Below are 27,664 nucleotides of genomic sequence, written 5' to 3' on the forward strand. Positions count from 1 at the left end.
AATGCTGTTTTAATTAGCACTGTTTCGTACCATTAGTTTAATATTTATATGATATCAGGAAGAGGCAACAAAGCCGAACTAATTTAGATAGTCATCGCTTTTAGATTTGGTTTTGATAACTGCTCGATTGGCATCTCTATTAGTTCTGGATGGTTTTAGCGTGTTGTTTTACTACTAATTAGTTTAATAATTAACCTAGCATTGACTTTTATTTGGTGTTTTATATTATATTTCTCCAAAGTTGACATTTTTTTATATTGATTTGGAACGGATTAATTAAAACAATTTGTAAAAACTTCCAATTAGTTGTTTCACCGTGTGTAAATAAATTGAATAAAATAAATATGTCCAGATACAAATCCGATATTTATAATAAACCATTAATTTTACAATGCGGGCTGATTCTATTTTATGTACAATAATAAATCAGTATAAGTTGTAACAGACATTTTTCAATTTAATACAGATAATGAATTTGTTTAATGTAAAATTTTTTAACAATGTACCAAAAAAACATGTGGCAGTCACGATTTTATTTTTAATATTACGACTGCAATAAATTCATACACAATACAAACATTAAAGAGCAATATTTGATGTTAGTAATAAATGTAACGTAGCTTTTAAATATAATTTTTGCCTCAATACTTTGTGGGCAATTTTATTTCAGCTGAAATAACGATCTAATTACAAAAGAATGAACGAGTTAACAAGCGGTTGTTCTCTATCAAAAATAATTCCCAGATTGCCGACGACCAAGTGTGTGTATTTACGGTCGAACCGAAAACTGCTTATCGCAGTAAAAACAGAAATGGGTCTGCGAGTGGCCGACGTAAAGTCTCAAATTAAGTTGTCAACTTTAAAGGGCGCTAACCGCGAAAACTGCACGAAAAACGACTGGAAAAACGGGCAGCCGTAACTGAATTAAGATATGTGTGTGTAAAACGGGACATAAAACAACTGAAACTTTCCCGGATGGCACCGTTTTGCCCGTTCCTTCTGGTGTAACCCTCACTCTAAAACAGACATAACAGCGAACGCGGAACAATGGATGTTTGAACGAAATGTGGGGTCTTTCGCAAATAGGACTGTTCTATGGCGGTATACGTTTTGTTGCTTCTATTTAATTGAGCAGCGGTAGGCAAATATTGGATTGTTTGGTTTTAAAATTGTAATATCTGGGATTCGTTGATGATAATAATATGGACTAGGTTTTCGTAGAGATAAAAGTATTTGGAAGATAATAGTCACAATCAAATGTAAATGAAATCTTCTATATGTACTCTCTAAATTTGAAGTAGTGGAAGCTTGGCTATGTATTCTTCTGACTTAAGTTCAACTGATTAGTAATTCTAATTGATAAATCAGTAGGTTTATTTAATTATCAGTAAGTCCCACTCATTAATCAGTATTTTTTATTGATAAATCAGTATGGTCCACTGATTAATCAGTAAGTTCCACTGATTAATTAATAATATTCATTAATAGCTCGGTAATTATTATTTATTAATCAGAAAATTTGACTATTTAATCAATAATTTTCTTTAAAGAAAAAAAGTAAAATTATTACTGAATGAATAATCATTAATTTCAAACGATCATTCAGTAAGTTCCACTCATTAATCATCAATTTCTCTTAATAAATCAGTTTCAACTGATTAAATAGTAATTTTTATTGATAAAGTTTCACTGATTCATCAGTAATTTCTATTAATAAATCGGCAAATTTCGCTGATTATTCAGTAATTTCCATTGATGAATCAGTAGGTTCGACTTATTAATCACCAATTTCTACTAATTAATCAGTAATTTTTAATTTTATATTTTATATAATTCTCAAGTTTCTGCTTTTATTTGATTTTATTCAATTCTCTCTTTTTTGAAAATTGAAATTTACCATACTAATGAACGTTGTGAAACCCCATTTGCTCCCGTTAAACAAAACAAACCGAAGATTATGCGAATTAAGTCCGAGCTGGAGAGTGTCTTAATCATGGGCATTAAGCCGTCCCCGGTCCATTTGCCCGTTCGTCCGGAGAGCGTCTTGACGTGGGCCCGCATTAGTCAGTTGGGGCGTCGCGACGGGACGGGACGGGACGGCCATATCCCTTCTGAGCATACCCTAGGTGGATCGGACATACGTATCCCATCCGGCGTGATGGAGCTACATCTGCGGCGATCGTTTATCCTGTCCGGCGGTTACGTCCCGTTGACCGTGCATACATCACGCCGTCCCCCGGACCCGCACCCCGCCGACGCCGACGCCGCCGTCGACGCCGCAAACCTCGGGACCGGGGCCACCCCCCGTTATTATGGAACGCGTCTGGTTTTCTTAACGGTGTCCGCCACAATACGGACAGATGGTACACGAGATCAATCACTCACTGCGAGGTCCATGCGAAATTTCACGTCTCGGCGGACCTGTCTCTTGAAACCGGTGCATTTTTTATGATGTGATAAACGTATCATGTTGTCTGGATGGTGACTTTTAACCGGGAAGTGGCGAATTATAGACCACTCCCGACGGTACGAACTTTTTTAACTATTGAAATTGAGGAAATAACTTAAACGCCGTAACTTCTTTCAGTTTTATGACGGAAGGAAATTTTAAAGTGTTACTTCAACAAAATTGTTCAACATATAAAAACTATAGATATTACAACACTTCTAAAACATTGTTTATGGCAAATATAAATTACAATACAAAACAAAAAAAAATACAAATATTATTATTTACTAAAAAAAAGAAGTTTTTTCATTTTTAATTAGGTTTTTCAGTTTTTCTGTAAAAATAGTTAAAAATAAAAAATTATAAGCATAGCAGTAAAAATAATTTTATTCAATAAAAAATTAAAATATTATAATTAGATAAATGTAAAATTTTATAAAACGTTTTTGTTTTTCTAATGGAAGATTATTTTAGTTAATAATTTATAGATTTTCAGTAAAAAAATCATAATTTTGAATCAAAAATTATGAATCTATTAAAAAAAGGAAATTATGAATTATAAAAATTTAATGAAAAAATCGATATTTTGTAAAAATTGTTTTATCAAAAGTTTACAAATAAAACCTGACTAAAAAACAAACGCCACATTATTTAATTAAATCAAAAAATATAGATATAGTTTAAATTTTTTATGAAAGAATTTTTTAGTTAATTTTCAGCTTTCCTCTAAAATATATATGGTTGAATGAATGAGAAAAAATTTCATTTACATTTTACATTTTCAATCATAAATATAAATATAATTGCTTATTTAAACCATATTTTTCTGTGATTTAAATATAATAGGTAATTATAATATTAATATGACAGTTATTGATTAATAATAAGCATTAAGTAAACATTTGATATCCTAAATATTTTTCAAAAGAAAATTATATCAACCAACAATGACTAAAAGAAGATTAATTAAGTTACTTACCATATATAAATTATATAGGAAACTTTACATAAAAATAATAATCGATATTTGGCTACTAAATATTGAAACACAATAATAATAATTACACTCCATAGTAGTCAGAAATTGTGACATACAGTAAGCAAATTACAAAGTTACAGTTTATCCAACATTTTATCATACGTTGTGGTGTATTAGAGTAGTTTGAACGAGTAAAATTTAATTAGACTTCCCGGACAAGTTTCTCGGTTGACCTACGTTTTACCGGTAAATTTATTGACTTTCTGATAATTTACTTACACCATAATCATTATTACTTTAGGGTAAGTTAATGTTCAAATTCAACCGTTTCAAACATGCCATTTTAGTTGTTTTATCACCCAGGAATTGTGTAAAACATTTAAGCATCCGTTGGTGGTGATAAATAAAATAATTTATTTAAATTCAATGTAACCACTTATTAGTTCTCTTTTCGTGTTATCCTTTAACCACTTTGTTTTAAGGATATTGCGAATTCTTCTCGCATTCTTCTCGTCCGGCATAATAATCATGGCAAATTGAACTAAAACATTTTATGTTTCTTTCTTTTAAAAGTTTCCTTTGTTGCCACCACAATGAAATTATTTTTCAAAGTTTATTCTATTATTCCATTTTTATTATGCCGTTGTGAAACTTCGTTCCGATTGTGCGAGAATGCTAATCGAAAACACCAACAACAAAGAGTTTAATAAACCATCATAACATGGGATTTTTCAAATAAATCCATCTGTTAATTAACTGAAGCTGTATACTTAAAAAATATAAGGTAAACATACTGCAATCAATACATAATCACTGTAATGGAACATTCGTTCCCATGGATTTTCGTACCTCCGAAAGAAAACAACACCCAATGTAGGACTCGACGAGCGAAATAATCTGCTTCAGAAAATTTCTGTTTGTTTCGTTAATAAATTTATAATGACAAAACATCTGCAGTATATACCGGATTTAAAATCCCGTTTACGCGTCGCTTCCTGTCACAGTTTCACCCTCTTATAAACCGAGACTGCCGTCTTCAGTTTATCACGGAACAATTCCGTGCTTACGTCTTGTAAATCAAAATAAAAAACTGCCCGTATTTCACTCCACGTACTTCGTCCACATCCGTCAGATTGTATGTACATGACACATTTTATTAAAAACATCTCCGGGGTTGTTTTTAAAACGAGCATCAGTGCTTGTAATTACGCAGCCAATCAGCACATGGTTTATGCGGTTATGGGAACGAAGTGACGAGAGCAAGTCGTGCATCCGGGTCTTTGAAGTCTGTAATTAAGTTTGCGCGTTAAAAGACCACCAACCTAGAAACAACCCGGAAAAAAAAACAGAAAATGGACCGAGGGGTTAAATAGGAGTTCCCTCTTATTCTCCATGGATGATTTACAAGAGGCCTAATTGGGGTTGGTCTAGGGAAATGTTAAAAAACACTTCCGGTAAAAATATTAAAGTCACTCTTTTGTTAAATGACTCATAAATCTTTATGTTAAAAACATTATACCCGATAATATAATAGGATAATAAACTAAGTAGAATAATTAATTTTATCATGTGTCCTGTACAATCAATAAAACAAATTAAAAATTTAAAGAAACTTTAATAAACGTATCTAACTAATCTAAAATATTTAAAGAAATTAAAAACTTAGGTATATAAAAAATCTTATACATTTAAATATTTTTTAACATTCTGAAATGTAATTACAATGTAGTAAATGTGTGAGAAATCAAAGAATTTTGAGAATTTGAACTTTATCTAAAATATCTATAGTTTTCAAAGACTATACCTGAACGAACCTGAACATTATCATTATTGTAATGTAAGCCTAAAATTAACAAAATATATTAAAAATCTTAGAGAAATTAGAAAATTAAATAACCAAAAGCTTTTACTAAACGTATTTAACTAAAATAAGATAATTAACGGAAGCAAAGACTACATACATAAATAATTTTATAAATATAAATATGTTTAAACATCTAAAATATATTTAAAATATGATAAATATATTAATCTGGGAAATCAATGAATATTAAGAGTTTCAGAAATATATAAAATATCTATAGTATTCAAAGACTTATTTAGAAAAACCTGAACATCACCAATATTGTAATATAATATTATAATAAGTTAAATAAGATAATTAAATATCGTAAATTAATTAAATCGTAGAGAAATTAAAATTTTAAATAATCCAAAAGCTTTTACTAAACGTATCTAAATATCTAATGTATTTAAAAGAATTAAAGACTTCAACATACATGAAAAATCTTATAAATTTAAATATGTTTTAAAAATCTAAAATATATTTAAAATGTGAGAAATATATTAATATGAGAAATATAAAATTTTTTAGAATTTTAAAAATATTTGAAGTTTCTATAGTATTCAAAGACTTATTTAATAAATCTCAATAGTATCAGTATTATAATGTAATATTATAAGTTAAATGAGAAAATTAAATATACCATGAACCTAAAACTAACAGAATAAATAAAAAATCTTAGAGGAATTAGAAACTTAAATAATCCAAAAGCTTTTACTAAAAGTATCTAAATAATCTATTTAAAGGAATCAGAATACATAAAACAATATTTAAACAATACATAAAATCTAGGAAATATAAAAAATCTTTGAAAACTATAAAAATTAAAGAATATTATTTTAATATAAAGAATTATCATTCTTTAATTAACCTCTATACTGGAGCTTCTCTTAGTTAAGACATTAATTGGTTCAAGATCACACGCAGAAGAACAATTTTTTGATAAATCCAGAGACTAGTTTATGTCTTCCTTCGAAATTTAAAAGATTTCCCGTTCTATTTACGCCGTGTAAACATGTGAAGTGAATTCGGGCAACACAAACTCATTTGTAGTTGTATGTTGGAATGGTCCTGGATAAAATGGACGAGGGGGTGAATGTTAAACGACGGACGCGCGTTAGAAAAATGGTGTGGGTTTGAGAGCCTCCACTAGAATTAAACCGTTTCGATAGAGCGCCGATTGTTGGATCGCATTCGTTTAAATAAATCTCGATTTGCACCGAAGTATTTGTTCAAAATAAAAAGGCACTCAATAAGTGAATTATTATTACACACAATGTGCCGGAAGCACAAACAAATAATGATTCAGGTGGATGATTAAAAAAAGCTACATTCTCTAATTATGAATTTATCAACGAAACAAACTAACTGTGGTTGAAGTAGATTATTTTTCTCTGCGAGTTTTGCTGCATCCATATTTTGCTTGGGAATTACAAACATTTTAAAAACTGTTTAATTACGGGATTACTTTTTATCCAGCTTTAATAACATTTGCTTTTCCAATATTAATTTACTACTATTAATAAACCTCGTTAAGTTACGTGAGTTTCTTATTTTGCAAAAACAGAGCATGCACAACCTAATTAGGTTGGCCCATTTCGTTAAAGTCTTCTGTTGCAAAAGCTTTTAAAAAATTTGCTTGCATATGTGCGGTGCATAATTAGTACTCGCCTGTAATCGTACAGGAAGTTGCGAAATTGAGTTATAAAAAAGCTGGTGTTTTTATAAAACTTTGTTGGTAGAAACAAAGAAATGAAAGAAATGGAATGTTACACTCCGATCTGGCATGATTATTGTGTAGGACGAAAAGAATGCGAAAGGAAATCGCAATTTTCTTAAAACAGAGTGATTCGGAATAATGAAGGGGGGAACTTAATAAACGGTGAAATTACATTTTATACAATTTGTCATTGTTTGTATGATAATTTAAAGCGTTTTAGGAATTTTAATATGGAACGGTTTAAATACCATATAATTTATTACCTCCATTATTTTTTTGATTATGTGTGGGTGAAATATTATAAATAACTAAATAAAAAATGGCCAAAACAGATTTTAATAAATCCCCCGCCTTGTAAACAAGAAAACAACATAATTTTTTTAGTATTTATTAATGTTTTAACAAAACATTTAGAAATTATATACAATCTGTAGGTTTGCATCAGGATTTTAAATTTACGTTTATTCATTCAACCAATAAACACACATAGTGTGTACTTCCATTTATTTTGTTTTGTTTTATACGTAATAGCATATGATGTAACATTATGGGTTGTGTCAGTTCGTTAAACTTTTTTATTTCAGCTTTTAAATAATGCGCTTGTAATTACGGAGGTTGTAATTAGCATTCTCCAGTTATCGAACTGGAAGTTTTACAATGGGATATAAAAAGGCATTTTATAAAACTTTTAAAAATAATATCATTGTCGGAGAAACAAAGAAAGCTTTTAAAAAATGAGATGCAAAGTGGTAGTATAATTTTTATTTTGCACGATTATTATTCAAGGCAGTATTCACAATATACATTCTTTAAATAAAGTTGTTGAGAATAATTAATGATATACTGTGTGGCCTATTTATTGTTGTAACTTTGTTATTTATAACTCGACTCACGTAAATAATGGATGGGACAGAAAATATACATAATATAAATAAAACAATTGAAATAAATAAATAATTTAAAAATTAACCTCTCCTCCATTATGATTATGGTGTAAAATAAGTTATCAGTGAAGTCAATAAATTCCCGATGAAAAGTGTAACGGAGTTGGTAAGTCAAGCGACAAACTTATCCAGGAAGTCTAATTAAATTTTACTCGTTTAAACTACCTCAATATACTACAACGTATGATGTTTTATTGAATAAACCGTTACTTTGTACTGGAAAGTCTCGACATCTTACTTTTATAAAAGCCAATTTTTGAAAGGATGTGTTTTTAACAAAGTTATGAAAGGTCTATATTTTTAATAAATATTCAATATATGATAACAGAATAGAATCAATTTGTGTATGTTATTATCAAAATAATTAGCAGTAATAATTATCAGTTTTGTTATAATTTTCAAACTTTTTTAATGTAGAAATAAACTTTTGAACAATATTTATATATTATAATAACCATGATTTTTATTTATTAGGTAAAAAAAGTTAAAATTATGTTTTTTGTATTTATTTTAATCTAAAATTTCATATAATATTGTATTTTTTACTAATAAACGACTTACCTTATGCTAAAAATTCGTTTATTATTTTTTTTCTAACAGACGTGTTTTTTTTATTTGAGGTTTTTGGACACACTACTTTTTTTAAGGGATTTTAGAACCATTTTGGACAAATACAATTGATAAGTTAATGATAATTATTAAGTCATAAATATCATGATAATTGTTAGTAATATTTATCAATAATAATTGTCAAGGAATTCCGATTATTATAATATTTTAAAAAACATTTTAACAATATTTAAAAAATAAATATGTATTTTATATATTAAGAAAAAGGAGTTCAAACAGACTTATAATAAATTCTTGATTTCGTACTTACCTTATACTAAAAATTTATTTAAAATTTATAATGTTTTTTTTTTCTAACATATTTTGAGTTTTTTGGACACACTACTATTTGTGAAGGACTTTAAAACAATACAATTGATAAAATTATCAGTTGTTAACGTTCACATGATAATTATTATAAGAAACTTCGGTTATACTAAATTCTTTCCTTATGCAATAAATTCATTTATTATTATTATTTTTTTCTAACAGACACGTTTTATGAGATTTGAGTTTTTTGAACACACCACTATTTCTGAAGAACTTTAGAACAATTAAACACATTGTTATATGTGGATAATTTCCAAATAATTGATCGTGTACACATAATAATTGTCAACATAAATAACCATAATAAATATGAATAGTAATTATTAGAAAGTAACGGTTTTCAATACTTTTTAACCACATTTATATAGTATATATATTTTATTTTTAAAGAAAAGTATTTACTTATACTAAAAGCTTGCTTATGCTTATGTTAAAATTTCATTTAATATTTATTTTTAAATATAAAATAATAATGCACATCATTTTCCCCAACACACAACATTCACACACACTCACAAATGGCCTCCTTTTGATGTACAACCTGGCACGCCGTCAATTTATCCGCGTCGCATACTCACACATCTTAATTCATTTACGTGGCGCATTTCACGGCCGTTTCTCACCACCACTTCGTGGTTAGTGGTCTTTAAAATGTGACAAGTCAATTTCCAAGACTTCAAAGAACTTAATGTCACACCCGCGTCTCTTCACTTTGCTTTTTTTATATCGCCGATAAACTCTGTTTTGATTACTGGCACTGAGTGCGAGGGCCAAGGACGGCTGGATGTTGTTTTAGCCGGAGAAAATGGGAGATGAATAATAAAAGGGACGGTTCTGATGTTTGGTTTTATGGGGGATTATTTTGGGGGGCATTAGACGAATGAGGAATGTCATTTATGGTGAAATATGATTGTTGCAGGGGAAGGCATAATGTGATGCAATGAAGACTAACAGCGAATACAACTAGTCACACACACTAAGGTAAGACAAACTTTTAAAATTACAAGTAGGTAATTGAAAAACGTTGAAAGAAAATAGTTAATGTTGGCTAAAAGTGTCATAAATTGGAACAAAGAGTGTTTTGCGAGAATTCTGAAGAACTGTTGTACAATTCCGGCACTCGTTTACAGTCACTTAAGTTCCTTTGCATTTTGAACAGAAATAACATGGACTGAAACCTACACGGCTCCTTATTCCAGCAAACAATAGATACCTAGTTAAAAAAAAAACATAGACTGAGTGGATTTGTAAGATAATGAGTTAGTTAAAAACTTAAAACAATGCAAGCTTTCCTAACACACCACGTTACTTCAAAGTTAAAGCTCAAAGCTCGTATTCCTCAAAGGAAACGTGCATGCTTTAAATGTGTGCAAATAAACAGTTTTTTTCTTGTACGTCTGAAGTCTTATAAAGAGCCACAGAAAAAAGTTTAATTTAAACTTGAACGCAATAAATACTTCCGCGGTTCATCTTCGTGGGAAATGTGGCACCCGCTTTAAAAAAGTATCCAGACTGGAAATTTTTCGCGGAAACATTAAACTCGAGTCAGAACTAATCATACGAATGACTTTTCATTAAATTACATTGTTAAGACGTTGTCGAGAAGCAAAACATCTGTTCGCTTAAAAATTATATCTCGAGATGAAGTTGGACATAAACTAAAAAGAGTGCTTCATTTTAACGACCGCATTCCTCCAACTTGGAAACATAACAGATCTGTTTCGTGTTCCGTCTTGCCGTGTACTAGATTGGAGAATCAGATTTATTACTGCAAGTTAACCGATTACGCTTACAAAGTTGGAATGCTACGATTTTTCACATTTATATTCAAATATTGTACTATTTTTAATATCGCAGGTTCAAATCTCCCGCTGCTCAAGCGACGTTGCCACTTCTATTACTAATACAAATGGACGAGTTTTTAAAGAACTCATTTCAATGCTTAAAAATTATTTATTATTTAATTAGCAAGGATACATTTTATAAATATGGTCATTAGTCCTTTTTAAATAATATTCTAATTCAAATTGTTTATTAACCTAAATTAAAGGATACGTGTAATAGAAATATGAATCTTATAAAGGGGGCATCACTATTTAAATTAGTTTTATTAATATGCTTTCTACATTTATAATTCATTTTAAATTAAATATGGCTGCCATATATTCAAATTAATGCAAATTGAATAAACATGGTGGTAAACTGTTGCATCTTCGTTTGATAATTATCAAAATATGTATAGCAAGGTGTTCTATGACACGTTCAACGTGTAACAGAACAACAAGGTGCATATAATACACAACAACCCTGTAAACACATCCCCTAGGGCACCACTGCATTGAAATATAACGATTTGCTGTAAACTGCTTTAAACACCCATTGAAATTTATATGGAATATAAAGTTATTAATTGTTTGCATATTAAGTGGATTTGAAGTACACATTGAGTATTTTATTCTAAAAATTAATGAAGTTTAATGTTATAATTAGCTATGGTACATGTACAAGAAATTAGCAGTTCATTAGAGGCCATTAGTTAACGTTCATTAGTTGATAAAAACTAGTGGCGGTCTAATAAGTGGGTACGTGGCGAACGTCTGCGATAATATTTCAAGTCCCAGTTGGGGAAAGTCAAAAATTAATCCTAATTCTAATCATGGCTGGCGGATGAAAACATTAAATGTGGCTGGGAGGCCCCCGGTGGATGTGCCCGGGGCGCTCGCGAAGAGAGCGCTTAAAGTTTAATAATTAGTATAAATTTGGTGCATACATTAAGGGCGCGCTAAGTGGAAGGCAGGGAGGGATATTGCCGAGTACGTGGAGAATAAGATTCGGCGGATCTGCGTTGCGGCGTTCGCGATTTCTCCACGGCTAAGTAGTCCGGGTGCTCCTCGAGGAATATATAAAATTCGAAACTAGCTTCTGCTAATGAGTCTCCCACATCGAAACTTCCATTTTGGACATGATGAATTATCTTGGTGCCATTATGAGGATTGCACAACAGATCCGCGGCGGCTCGTCTGTCGAAATTAAATCGCGGGCGGGTAATTGAACGGTGTCGACCCAGATTTGGGCGTCGCGGCATCGCATTTCATCAATTTTCGAACTTATCTTAAAAACTACTCTGGAGTTTCACATTAACTGGAAGTTGCATGGGAGAGTTTCTCAAAAAATTACTGACATATCATCATGGTGTCTAGAAAGTTGCTGATACTAGAAAAATAAAGGTGTTGATGTCATCTTTACAAATACTAATACATAATGTCTTCAGTTACTATAATATGATACATCTTACATAAATAGATAACCTAAGCAGAGAATCCACGTAATTAAAAGGGAAAGAAGAGGCAAGTTGTCACATATCTGGTGTCTAAAAAGTTACTGATGATAATGAGTCTCATACAGAAACATTTTGAACATGATGAATTATCAACCTGCTGTTAGGATTACATAACAGATCTGTAATAGTTCGTTTACCACATTTAAATCACAAGGGTTAAATTGAGCTACGACATTACGTTTCTTCAATTTAGAAACTTATCTTATAGAACTGCTCAGACATTTGATATTAACTGAAGGTTCCATGAGAAAGTTTCTCAAGGTATGGTTGGGATATAATTAAATGTTACCGGGATGGATTAAATGTTTAAAAAGATAAAGAAAAGTTTTCATGTCATTTTCAAAATTGCTAGTACATGTCTTCAGTTATTACAATATGAAACTTCTTACAAAAATAGACAATCTAAGAATAGTATCCGCATAGATTATAAGGGAAAGAAGAAACTAATCCTCACATATCTGGTACATAAAAAGTTGCTGATGCTAACGAGTCTCATACAGAAACATTTTAAACATGATGAATTATCAACCTGCTATTAGGACTACACAACAGATCTGTAATAGCCACAAGGGTTAATTGAGCTACGACATTACATTTCTTCAATTTAGAAACTTATCTTATAGAACTGCTCTGACATTTGATATTAACTGGAGGTTCCATGAGAAAGTTTCTCAAGATATGATTGGGATATAATTTGATATTACCGAGATGGATTAAATGTCTACAAAGATAAAGTAAAGTGTTCATGTTATTTTCAAAATTGCTAGTACATGTCTTCAGTAATTATAATATGAAACTTCTTACATAAATAGGCAATCTAAGAATGGTATCCACGTAGATTAAAAGGGAAAAAAGAAACTGTTCCTCACATATCTGGTATATAAAAAGTTGCTGATGCTAATGAATCTCATACAGAAACATTTTGAAGATAATAAATTATCAACCTGCTATTAGGGTTACACAACAGATTTGTAATAGCTCGTTTATCAAATTTTAATCACAAGAGTTAAATTGAGCTACGACATTACGTTTCTTCAATTTAGAAACTTATCTTATAGAACTGCTCAGACATTTGATATTAACTGAAGGTTCCATGAGAAAGTTTCTCAAGGTATGGTTGGGATATAATTAAATGTTACCGGGATGGATTAAATGTCTAAAAAGATAAAGAAAAGTTTTCATGTCATTTTCAAAATTGCTAGTACATGTCTTCAGTTATTATAGTATGAAATTTCTTACATAAATAGGCAATCTAAAAATGGTATCCACGTAGATTAAAAGGGAAAGAAGAAACTGATCCTCACATATCTGGTATATAAAAAGTTGCTGATGCTAATGAGTCTCATACAGAAACATTTTGAACATGATGAATTATCAACCTGCTATTAGGATTACACAACAGATCTGTAATAGCTCGTTTACCAAAATTAAATCACAAGAGTTAAATTGAGCTACGACATTACATTTCTTCATTTTAGAAACTTATCTTATAGAACTGCTCTGACATTTGATATTAACTGAAGGCTCCATGAGAAAGTTTCTCAACCTATAGTTGGGATATAATTTGATGTTACCGAGATGGATTAAATGTCTATAAAGATAAAGAAAAGAGTTCATGTCATTTTCAAAATTGCTAGTACACGTCCTCAGTTATTATAATATGAAACATCTTTCATAAATAGATAATCTAAGAATGAGAATCCACGTAGATTAAAAGGGAAAGAAGAAACTAATCCTCACTTATCTGGTATATAAAAAGTTGGTGATGCTAATGAGTCTCATACAGAAACATTTTGAACATGATGAATTATCAACCTGCTATTAGGATTACACAACAGATCTGTAATAGCTCGTTTACCAAATTTAAATCACAAGAGTTAAATTGAGCTACGACATTACATTTCTTCAATTTAGAAACTTATAGAACTGCTCTGTCATTTGATATTAACTAAAGGTTCCATGAGAAAGTTTCTCAAGGTATGGTTGGGATATAATTTGATGTTACCAAGATGGATTAAATGTCTAAAAAGATAAAGAAAAGTGTTCATGTCATTTTCATAATTGCTAGTACATATCTTCAATTATTATAATATGAAACTTCTTACATAAATAAGCAAGGTAAGAATGGTATCCACGTAGATTAAAAGAGAAAGAAGAAACTAATCCTCACTTATCTGGTATATAAAAAGTTGATGATGCTAATGAGTCTCATACAGAAACATTTTGAACATAATAAATTATCAACCTGCTATTAGGATTACACAACAGATCTGTAATAGCTAGTTTACCACTTTAAATCACAAGGGTTAAATTGATCTACGACATTACATTTCTTCAATTTAGAAACTTATCTTATAGAACTGCTCTGTCATTTAATATTAACTGAAGGTTCCATGAAAAAGTTTCTCAAGGTATGATTGGGATATAATTTGATATTACGAAGATGGATTAAATGTCTACAAAGATAAAGTAAAGTGTTCATGTTATTTTCAAAATTGCTAGTACATGTTTTCAGTTATTATAATATGAAACTTCTTATATAAATAGACAATCTAAGAATGGTATCCACGTAGATTAAAAGGGAAAGAAGAAACTAATCCTCACATATCTGGTGTCTAAAAAGTTGCTGATGCTAATGAGTTTCATATAGAAACATTTTGGACATGATGGATTATCATCCTGCACAACTACACAACAGATCTTTTAATAGTTCGTTCACCAAAATTAAATCGATTTCAACACCGTTCATATTTCATCAACTTAGCAACTACTTTTAAGAAACTGGATATTTAATGAACAGTATGAACCAAGAGAAAATTCCTCAAATAATCTGATGTTGCCCAATGAAATCAAATGATAATTAGAAGAATATAGTTATCGACATGTGAAACTATTTCCACAAACAGACAGTCTAACAATGCAATGCATATCAATTTAAGAACAACAATGTGATCCCGAAATCCCCTACAGGAATGAAATTGATATTCAAATCCCCCCAAACTGTTGCAGTTTCCCTTTCAGTTGCACATTAAATGTATACTATTATGGTAAGCACACTGCCAATTATAATGCATAATCCTCCCGTTGACTGTAAAACAAACTGCTCATTTGAAGAACCTAATTCCCGACGAAGGTATCCCGCCGAGTTCAGCCGTATTGTAATCCGGCACTGCACCGAACTCCGGTTGCGAATTTAATGCTTGCAATAAATAAATCCACGGAGGCCAAAGGGGAGGCAAGAGACAAGCTCGCACACATCCTCCGGTGACTGGTGCCTGCGGATCGCACCCCAAGAGACCGGGCTCTGCGACGTTTGCAATTAGTCCGGCATCGTGGCGTATAATAACGCGAATCCGAGGGAAAGAAATAACTAAGTAGAGCGTGAATACGTCGGAGCAAATAAATATACAATAAACAACGTCCTGGATGGAGTGGGCGCACTCTGGGGTTTTGCTTCGCCGGATTATTATTACTTTTTTTTTTTTCGGCTAGGATGCGACGAATCCCGGAATGCAGGTGCAAACCAAAAATCCCGCAGTACGTGTGTTGAATTGATGACATTTGCGAATGCTTCGAGTTTTGTTAGAAGTTAATTTGATTTGATTTCTAACGGCGGAACTGTACTTTATTGGATTCCGATCGAAGAAGCCATAAATATGGACAGGTTAAAGAATACGGCGTTGTAAAGAGATAATCTCTCCATTTTCTTTAAAATATTTACTGCACCAATTCCATTAAACACTCCGTGTTATAAACCGGCACCTGAAGCACCCAGATATTGAATAAAGATAAAATCCATTTTTACAACGTGCTCGGAACAACTCGAGTGCGAAATCCCCAAGAATATTGGCCGCGTCATTATCAACGCGATAGATCGATATAAATTTACTTGAAACTTTATTTTTACGGACTTGAATGATGAATTCTAACGTACTGTAGTGCGGAAACTTCTTTTCCGTGCCGCATAACTTTACGTTCGCAACATTTCACTGGCAATACATCTTCTCTCGTCTGAGTGAGTCGTTAAAACCATCCTTATGAGACAGAGATTAGAAATCGATCTTAATCTTGGATTGAGACAATTCAATCTTTTCATGCTTGTTCCGGAGACGATATTTTAGATGCAAAACAGTTTTATTTACCCAGTATTGTATCTAAAATTTTGTTTGCTCTTTGTGTTTGTGTATAATCAGGACTGTTTTTGTTGTTACAGATGCACGTTGGCAGTTTGCTGCCTTGGCGATGTTTTCTGATGCTGCAGCTAGTCCATATTGCCAAATTCGACTTCTTGGAGACGACCGTCTCTTGTCCGCCAGAGTGCATCTGTTTATCCCAAACCCAGGTAAAAACTTTAAATGTAAATTAGCAAACTACACTTGATGATTTAATCAGTTAGATGGATTTCAATCAATTACCACCCCCCAAACTAGCGCAAGAAACAAACACGGATTAAATTTGAATAAAACAAAGTCGTGGAATCTGAGATGCAATCGTGCAGCATCGTTGAGTTAATCAAACACCTCTTGAAAGTCAATCAGTGTACACCGCTCCGGTTGGAAAGTTGGTAAAATCTTAAAACGCTACAAATTACTTAAGAAGTAAACCAGCAACTGGAAGCCTATTTCTTATGCATGAGCCCCAAGTTATCTGGGTTAATTAAGGAAACTTGAAATTGATCTTTGGCGCCGAACCGCGAGTACAGTATAATTACCTGCAGCCCGGCCACAAGAGTGATGCGCCGCCATAAAATTCTGCAGTTTCTGGTTCGGCGTGTCGCCCGTTTTAAAGTGGATGCCCGCACAAAGACAACGTAGAACTTTGTTTCGCATTTAAGTCGAGGGCGTTTTTATGAAAGACGGCCTCCAGCCGCAAGCTTTCAAAGGGTTCTCGATGCAACTCAAGTGGTTGCTAACGAAACTCTCATGGCTACATTGTTGCACATCATTCCTTTTTTTACTTTTTATTACTTTTTTTTAATCTGTGATACTGGAGCTCGTTTTAGAAGTCCTTCTTTGAAAATTAGATGGGCTTAATGGAAAAGATGGTGCAGCAATTAGAACGAAGGTGATCGTTACATGTCCTCACATGACGAGACGAAATATATAATGGCACTTTCACATAAAATGAAGGTTGCAAAAAATTTATCCTTGATATTTTACTTGAACTTCAACTCTGGATGTATATTTTAACCGTGACAAGTAAAGTAAACACAATTAGGAGTCTATACACAACCGTATGATAAAAAGTTTTATATAAGAAGTGGAACCTTCTTTTTGCAGAATGACAAATAGACCACAAATGAGTGCTTTAATAATTGATCATCAAGGTAATGTACATTTAATGACACATTTGAAAATCCAGGTTTATTTTTCCAGGTCCAATTTCACACGCATTAATCAATTATGCAATTTGTATTCATGATACAACGAGAAACTATTTTTAAATCAGAATTAATAACTAGTTCGTGTTTTATTTTCTTGAAACACTTCCAATTTAAATCTTGTCCAAACTGAAATGAAACAAAAGCTTTGCACAAGGACAAAGCTTTTTAAGTCATTAACTGGAGGTTCCAAGAAAGTTTTTCAAAATTTGATGATTCCGATTGAAGTCTTGATGTCATCTGTGTATGTCTTCAGTTATTATAATATAAAACTTCTTACATAAATAGAGAATCTAAGAATGGAATCCACGTAGATTAAAAGGGAATAAAAAGACAAACCCTCACATATCTGGTGTCTGAAAAGTTGCTGATGTTAATGAGTCTGATATAGAGTTATTTTGGACTTGATGAATTATCATCATCATGCTATTAGGATAACATAACAAATCTGTATCAGTTTGTTCACCAAGTTTAAAACATAAGAGTTGAATTGAACCACAACATTACTTTTCATCAATTTAGAATCTTATCTTATAGAACTACTATGGCATTTGAAATTAACTGTAGGTTCCATGAGAATGTTTCTCAAAATATGGTTGGAATATAATTTGATGTTACCGAGATGGATTAAATGTCTAGAAAGAGAAAGAAAAGTGTTAATATTATCATCAAATATACTAGTCTATGTCTTCAGTTATTATGGATGAAACTCAAATAGACAATCAAGAATCTCAAAATATGGTTGGAATATAATTTTATGTTAGGAAGACATAAATAGGGAATCTAAGAATGGAATCCACGTAGATTAAAGAGAATAAAAAAAAACCACACATATCTGGTGCCTGAAAAGTTGCTGATGTTAATGAGTCTGATATAGAGATATTTTGGACATGATGAATTACCATCATCATGCTACTGGGATTACATAACAAATCTGTATCAGTTTGTTCACCAAGTTTAAAACATAAGAGTTGAATTGAACCACGTCATTACACTTCATCAATTTAGAAACATATCTTAAAGAACTACTAAGGCATTTGAGATTAACTGTAGGTTTCATGAGAAAGTTTCTCAAAATATGGTTAGAATATAATTTGATGTTACCGAGATGGATTAAATGTCTAGAAAGAGAAAGAAAAGTGTTAATATTATCATCAAATATACTAGTTTATGTCTTCAGTTACTATGGATGAAACTCAAATAAACAATCAAGAATCTCAAAATATGGTTGGAATATAATTTTATGTTAGGAAGACATAAATAGGGAATCTAAGAATGGAATCCACGTAGATTAAAGGGAATAAAAAAAAACCACACATATCTGGTGCCTGAAAAGTTGCTGATGTTAATGAGTCTGATATAGAGATATTTTGGACATGATGAATTACCATCATCATGCTACTGGGATTACATAACAAATCTGTATCAGTTTGTTCACCAAGTTTAAAACATAAGAGTTGAATTGAACCACGACATTACTTTTCATCAATTTAGAATCTTATCTTATAGAACTACTATGGCATTTGAAATTAACTGTAGGTTCCATGAGAATGTTTCTTAAAATATGGTTGGAATATAATTTGATGTTACTGAGATGGATTAAATGTCTAGAAAGAGAAAGAAAAGTGTTAATATTATCATCAAATATACTAGTTTATGTCTTCAGTTACTATGGTTGAAACACAAATAGACAATCAAGAATCTCAAAATATGGTTGGAATATAATTTTATGTTAGGAAGACATAAATAGGGAATCTAAGAATGGAATCCACTTAGATTAAAGAGAATAAAAAAAAACACACATATCTGGTGCCTGAAAAGTTGCTGATGTTGATGAGTCTGATATAGAGATATTTTGGACATGATGAATTATCATCATCATGCTATTGGGATTACATAACAAATCTGTATCAGTTTGTTCACCAAGTTTAAAACATAAGAGTTGAATTGAACCACAACATTACTTTTCATAAATTTAGAATCTTATCTTATAGAACTACTATGGCATTTGAAATTAACTGTAGGTTCCATGAGAATGTTTCTCAAAATATGGTTGGAATATAATTTGATGTTACCGAGATGGATTAAATGTCTAGAAAGAGAAAGAAAAGTGTTAATATTATCATCAAATATACTAGTTTATGTCTTCAGTTACTATGGTTGAAACACAAATAGACAATCAAGAATCTCAAAATATGGTTGGAATATAATTTTATGTTAGGAAGACATAAATAGGGAATCTAAGAATGGAATCCACTTAGATTAAAGAGAATAAAAAAAAAACACACATATCTGGTGCCTGAAAAGTTGCTGATGTTGATGAGTCTGATATAGAGATATTTTGGACATGATGAATTATCATCATCATGCTATTGGGATTACATAACAAATCTGTATCAGTTTGTTCACCAAGTTTAAAACATAAGAGTTGAATTGAACCACAACATTACTTTTCATAAATTTAGAATCTTATCTTATAGAACTACTATGGCATTTGAAATTAACTGTAGGTTCCATGAGAATGTTTCTCAAAATATGGTTGGAATATAATTTGATGTTACCGAGATGGATTAAATGTCTAGAAAGAGAAAGAAAAGTGTTAATATTATCATCAAATATACTAGTTTATGTCTTCAGTTACTATGGATGAAACTCAAATAGACAATCAAGAATCTCAAAATATGGTTGGAATATAATTTTATGTTAGAAAGACATAAATAGGGAATCTAAGAATGGAATCCACGTAGATTAAAAGGGAATGGAAAGACAAGCCCTCACATATCTGGTGCCTGAAAAGTGGCTGATGTTAATGAGACTCGTTTAGAGATATTTTGGACATGATGAATTATCATCATCATGCTATTGGTATTACATAACAAATCTGTATCAGCTTATTCACCAAGTTAAAAACATAAGAGTTGAATTGAACCACGACATTACTTTTCATCAATTTAGAATCTTATCTTATAGAACTACTATGGCATTTGAAATTAACTGTAGGTTCCATGAGAATGTTTCTCAAAATATGGTTGGAATATAATTTGATGTTACCGAGATGGATTAAATGTCTAGAAAGAGAAAGAAAAGTGTTAATATTATCATCAAATATACTAGTTTATGTCTTCAGTTACTATGGTTGAAACACAAATAGACAATCAAGAATCTCAAAATATGGTTGGAATATAATTTTATGTTAGGAAGACATAAATAGGGAATCTAAGAATGGAATCCACTTAGATTAAAGAGAATAAAAAAAAAACACACATATCTGGTGCCTGAAAAGTTGCTGATGTTGATGAGTCTGATATAGAGATATTTTGGACATGATGAATTATCATCATCATGCTATTGGGATTACATAACAAATCTGTATCAGTTTGTTCACCAAGTTTAAAACATAAGAGTTGAATTGAACCACAACATTACTTTTCATAAATTTAGAATCTTATCTTATAGAACTACTATGGCATTTGAAATTAACTGTAGGTTCCATGAGAATGTTTCTCAAAATATGGTTGGAATATAATTTGATGTTACCGAGATGGATTAAATGTCTAGAAAGAGAAAGAAAAGTGTTAATATTATCATCAAATATACTAGTTTATGTCTTCAGTTACTATGGTTGAAACACAAATAGACAATCAAGAATCTCAAAATATGGTTGGAATATAATTTTATGTTAGGAAGACATAAATAGGGAATCTAAGAATGGAATCCACTTAGATTAAAGAGAATAAAAAAAAAAACACACATATCTGGTGCCTGAAAAGTTGCTGATGTTAATGAGTCTGATATAGAGATATTTTGGACATGATGAATTATCATCATCATGCTATTGGGATTACATAACAAATCTGTATCAGCTTGTTCACCAAGTTTAAAACATGAGAGTTGAATTGAACCACGTCATTACACTTCATCAATTTAGAAACATATCTTAAAGAACTACTAAGGCATTTGAGATTAACTGTAGGTTTCATGAGAAAGTTTCTCAAAATATGGTTGGAATATAATTTGATGTTACCGAGATGCATTAAATGTCTAGAAAGAGAAAGAAAAGTAGTGTTAATGTTATCATCAAAAATACTAGTCTATGTCTTCAGTTATTATGAATGAAACTCAAATAGACAATCAAGAATCTCAAAATATGGTTGGAATATAATTTGATGTTAGCAAGACATAAATAGAGAAACAGAATGGAATCCACGTAGATTAAAAGGGAATGGAAAGACAAGCCCTCACATATCTGGTGCCTGAAAAGTGGCTGATGTTAATGAGACTGATTTAGAGATATTTTGGACATGATGAATTATCATCATCATGCTATTGGTATTACATAACAAATCTGTATCAGCTTATTCACCAAGTTAAAAACATGAGAGTTGAATTGAACCACGTCATTACATTTCATCAATTTAGAAACTTATCATAAAGAACTACTATGGCATTTGAAATTAATTGTAGGTTCCATGAGAATGTTTCTCAAAACATGGTTGGAATATAATTTGATGTTACCGAGATCTAGAAAGTGAAAGAAAAGTGTTAATGTGATCATCAAAAATACTAGAATATGTCTTCAATTATTACGAATAAAACTCAAATAGACAATCAAGAACGTCAAAATATGGTTGGGATATAATTTGATGTTACCAAGATGAATCAAATGATTAGAAAAATTAAGAAAAGTATTGATAGCCTACCATTATTATGCAATTTATGTTCATAGTACAAAAGAAAAACAATTTTTAAATCTGAATGAATAACTAGTTTATATTTTATTTCCTTGAAACACTTCCAATTAAAATCTTGTCCGAATTAAAATGAAAGAAACAAAAACTTTGCACAGGTACGAGGTTTCTTTCGGCAGTTTTGATTAAAAATTCCACGTTCATTACATAGTTTCCGTTTTGCTGCCTCGGTGGCGGTGCATAATGAAAATTATTCTTGTTATTTGTAATCAGAGAGTCTCGGATTCCGTTTTATGTGGCCGGCTAAAATGTACATGTGAAATGTGTAAAAGGAATGGCTAAATCTGGCGTTCTATATTCGCTCATAACCTATTTAACATACTGACTTTGATGTGGTCCAAATTCGAGCTTCTAGATGAAAACTTGTTTAATATTTTGTTTTGATGGGTCAAATTTCACACTTTTAAATTTATCGACTTGGCACTACAACATACAGTGAGTTTTCGATTAAATGATGTTCATTAAATTATAAAATCATGACTAGTTGCTTTGAATTAGAATAGAGTAGTATCATTTGAATAATTAAACAAATTTAAACCACTAACCAGGCCACAAAACAAATCCCATTAAGATAATTGGCCAACGGTTGAAAAGAAACCATGCATAATTCAATGGTGCACGTCAGCATTGCACAGCTCATTGAATTTAGCACGAGTTAATTGATTCGACACGAATCAACACGTCCCCGTATTGTTGCAGGTGCTGTGCAATTCCGGTGGGCTCAAGGAGATACCGCTAAAACTATTACCGCCATCCGTCGAGCATTTATCTCTAACGAGAAACCACTTCCCCATCATTAAGAGCGACTCTTTCGCCGGCTTGAGATACTTACGGAAGCTCTCCCTCGATGGCAACAACATATCCATTATTAAGCCGTTCGCTTTCAGGGGACTGCCAAGATTACGCGAGCTCTCCATACAGCAAACCCCATTGGCGACCGTGGCTCAGTTCTCGTTCGCCGGCCTCCAGAACATCACGTCAATATACCTGAGCCACAACAAGATTAGGAAAGTGGAGGCTTACGCGTTCGCCGGAACCTCCAATTTGAAGCTGCTCGTGTTGACGAACAATCCGATCACGAGGATCGAGAGCAACGCGTTCAGCGGCCTCTCCAACGTCGAGAGGCTTAATTTTCCATCGGGGGTGCGGGTACTGGACTCGGATGCGTTCAATGGGTTGGACACTGTGGGGTATCTGAAACTGGCCTACATGGACTTGCCCAGCTTGAAAGGTGGTACGTTCCGTGGACTCACCAACGTTAGGGTGCTGTCTATACAGGAGTCCGATTTGGGGGTGATCGACGGTGAGGCTTTCGATGGCATGACTTACATTAAGTTCCTAAACGTTTTGAATAATAAAATTGATGCGATTGAGTTCTTGAACTTCACCGACGAACAGCAGATCGGCCACTTGAAGTTCCAGGGCAACCACATTCTCGAAATACCGAAGCCCGATACCATTTTCATTGAAGTGGATAAACTGACAGTCGTGTCCAATCATTTTCCTTGTGATTGCAACATACATTCCCTCCTGGAAGGTCCATTAGCTAATGGCAGTTTAGTGGATTTCGTATCCAAAAATTACTGCATATCACCTTTAGAAATAAACGGGTTACACATGAGCGAAATTGACATCGAATCGATAGGTCGGTGTCAGGAGGAAGTAACACGCGGCAACTTGGAAGCATCGAGAGGACTTCCCAGTGCTGTTGCGAGAGTTCCCTGTGCGCGAAGGACCTTCGCTTTAGTGATATTATTATTGACGTTCCTCTTTAGTTAATTAATGTGATACGGACTAGTGAAATGTACTATAACAAATGTAATACTGTAAATACGATGGACAAAGACGATTTTCAATTCATTAATAAGAGCTTAAATCCTATAATTATCGGAACATGTGCTTCATCCGCTCTGTCGTTCATTGAATGTTTCTAACAACTACGAATTAAGTCGACGTGACTTTTTATTGGATTTTCATTATTGTAATTATCGCAATAATCATTGTTACATGTAACACTCTCCAATTTTTTTTTAATATACGTTGCCTATTATTATAGGGGTGTTATGTTGTTTATAAATTACGAGAGTCAATTTGAATGTTACTATTAAATAATAGACATTGTTATTTTCATTTAAAGGTGAAATAATTAATTTATTGGAAGGGGTGAAAAGCGAAGTCTTAAAATAAGTATACGTATCAAAATCAAATTATTCATATCAAGATTTTTTTAAAACAAAGGCAGATCTTGGCTTTCCATCCCCTTATTTGTTGACATATCGTGAGTATATTTTAGTTGAAGTATATACAAACTGTTTTCATTAATGAATATATACATTTTTTTATTTAATCAATAGAATAAATTTTATGAAATAAATTGGGTTTTATTCCTGAATTTGAGTGACTTACTTAGAAAAGGTAAGTACAAATATAAAAATTAAATAATTAAGTAAAATTTCGAAAATTTTTTATTTAGTATTTGTTTAAATTGGAAATAATAGAAATAGATACGCCCCTTTTCTTGCGCAGAAGCTCCTGCGCACACGTGATCTTGAATTATCCCACAAAAACATTATTTATTATATCTATATAGTTTTCCAGTTAAAAATTGATATATTCTTTGTTTGGTCGTGTGGAGTATTTTTTATGAGGTTTGTCTGAGTAATATGAAATTAAATTTTATTCTTACCTTATTATTTATTTCAGTGAATCTCCAGTATTTACGTAATACATTGTTTAATTCATTTTGAGGAGCTGAAATATAAAATCGATTTTTTCTTCAATTTCAAAAACTCAGACTTTCCTTCTCTTGGCATGAATTAGCTTGAATATCGTTGGCAAAAAATTTTTGTTTGTAATGGTAGTTACTTTCTTGAATAAAAATGATATTAAAGAAAATTGTGTTATTTTAAAATTAATATTTAGGATAATTATTATACATTTAGACAGCTGAAAAACTTTTAAATTAATAATGATTACAGTTTTATTTGTACAATTTCCAGAAATAAAGTTATAATTAGATGCTTTAACTAATATTTATATTATGTATTTTTTAAAACTGTAGTAGAATCGTAAAGGTAGACACGCCTCTTTCGTTGCGCACAAGCTTGTGCGCAACACACGACCTTGAATTATCCCATAACCAACATTATTCGATTGCAACCTTAAAAAATAACTAAAAAATAAAATTTACAATAAAAACGAAATAAAATTTTGTAACTAAACAACAGCTAATATGGATGACCGGAGGTCAAATCCAGGTAAAAATATCATGCGAGTTAACACGGACCCACATCAAAAAGCTAATTCGCGTCGGTATGATTGTTATAAATTCGGTCGAAACGCGGCGCATTATTATAGTTAATTAATTAAATTCGCCAAGTCCATAAAGTATTCGTAACGTAACGAGGCTTCTGGGAAAAGGGGGAAAGGGCAGTTGTGGTGATGGAATGGCCGGGTTGCCCGCCGAGCAACATAAATCATATATTCTCCATATATGCATGCAAGTATCACATACACAGGAAATTATTTTATTGCCCCGGCTTGTTGAATTTTGCAGCCGCCGCATCATGTGCAAAACGAATGGCCGGCCGCATTATTATTAAATTTATCCTTGTGTGCCGTTTTTATCAGTCGTGTTGGATTCGTCCTGCGGGATGTGTATTTTTCGCATTTACGGCTATTAATTCTTTATTGGCATTAAAGCACGTTTGAGCCCTTTGTTGTCTTTGTCTATTGTCTATTATTTTTTGGTTGAAATATGACACACCGTTTTGGGTGCACACTTCAACGTTATGGGTGTATCAAGTTTCGAATCTGTACTCCCGATGGAAGTTGTTAGAGAGACGTGAATAAAGGTTTGACTTATGTTTCGGCTTGAACTTGAGAACGATAAAAATGTCACTGAAACTTCCACTAAATGCACCAAACAATGTTTTCGATTTCCTTTCTGTGTACGCTTCCGGATGTGATGCAACTTCGTCAAAGGATTTAAAATGGAACATATCAAATTTGCTCTCCGATAATGGCGTGGGAGATGTCGTAGTATATAGTGTATAGTCGATACCAATTGGATTGCTTTTATGAAGAAGTTTTAGATCGGCAATGATTTTAAGTTTATTTTTATGCCAAATCATTGTTAAATTAAAGATTCGATTTGAAGCACAATTAAAGAAATTGAACAAGATCATTTATTGAAAAGAAACGTAAATAATATTATATTTTTAAAAGTAATTAACGTCTTTGGTTCATGATTCCACATAAATTAACTGTGGGGAACTAAATTAACATTAATAATTGCTAATTATCCTTTTCACGCAAAGCAAATTAGGCTTTTATTGATGGTATTCAAATAAGATTCAAACTAGTAATGAGGAGTTTTACCATATACTACAGATGTAGTTTTACACAAATTTATAATAATTATAATGATAAAATTAGTAATTCAAATTTATAAAAATTAAAACTAACAAATTAAGTTTATGACTTAAAATGATGAATTTCTAAGAAAATCATTAATTCAAGCTGTTTATATTGTACCATAAACATACTGGAAAGGATTCTTGACAGAATAAATTATACCTAATATTTCCAAATTTAAGTTTGCTCAACACTTAAGGAACCCTCTCTGTCGGTCAATTATTCCACTTGAATGGGTTGAATGGCCTTTGAAAATTGGATGCCCTTTCTCATTCAGCTGGCATGCTTAAATTTATGATTGAAAGTCGTCCGTCATTTTTTAATTGTCCGTTTATTTATTTTTAATATATACTCTTTATTAAAAAATAACAAACGTTACAAAATGAAATTTGTAATATAAACGCATCGCAAATGGAAAAATGTGTCTATTGGACGTGAACATTTATTTAAAACACGGTTTTTCAATAATCCAAACTCATATTTGGCAAATTCCACATTGTTTGACTTACTAAATTAATTTAAAACCAGAGTATAAACATTTCTGATGGAATTATCGAACATTTTTGTTTGAAATAGTTTTCATTAAGCTCATTGAGTTTTTATAATCTTGTGATAGTTAATCAGTTACAATCAGTTTAATTAGGTAGTAATGGAATTGGTTCTATGAACTGTATTATGCACATAATAGTAATTTGGTTCTGTTATAGATACTCTTGACAGTAAATTAATTGAATTTAATTTTCATTTAATCAGTACTGACATTGTGCCAATAATTCCTGTCAATCCGTTACTCTTTTTATTTAACAGAACATGTTTTATCGAAATTGTTATTAATTAACTATCGTTTGCAATTAGAGTCTATTAAAATTTGTCAGGTTATATAAAGGAGTTAATAAATCGTGATCA

General features: G+C 31.6%; 1 protein-coding gene across 2 annotated transcripts in view; it reads left to right on the forward strand.

Annotated features, from left to right (window-relative positions):
- Nucleotides 1–24,706, forward strand: part of LOC109601806 (chondroadherin) — a 116,873-nt gene extending 92,167 nt beyond the window's left edge. The window contains exons 5-7 of one of the 2 annotated variants that reach the window (XM_049969395.1): nt 9,794–9,855; nt 16,428–16,556; nt 23,042–24,706. In XM_049969395.1, the coding sequence (XP_049825352.1) occupies nt 16,428–16,556; nt 23,042–24,121 (1,209 nt within the window). In that variant the 5' untranslated portion in view covers nt 9,794–9,855 and the 3' untranslated portion in view covers nt 24,122–24,706. Of the gene's footprint in view, nt 1–9,773; nt 9,856–16,427; nt 16,557–23,041 lie in introns of those variants that run through there. The other variant, XM_020018094.2, reaches the window with a different exon arrangement.
- Nucleotides 24,707–27,664: the final 2,958 nt, after the last annotated feature.

This window comes from Aethina tumida, chromosome 7 (assembly GCF_024364675.1).
Source record: "Aethina tumida isolate Nest 87 chromosome 7, icAetTumi1.1, whole genome shotgun sequence".
Lineage (NCBI taxonomy): Eukaryota > Metazoa > Arthropoda > Insecta > Coleoptera > Nitidulidae > Aethina > Aethina tumida.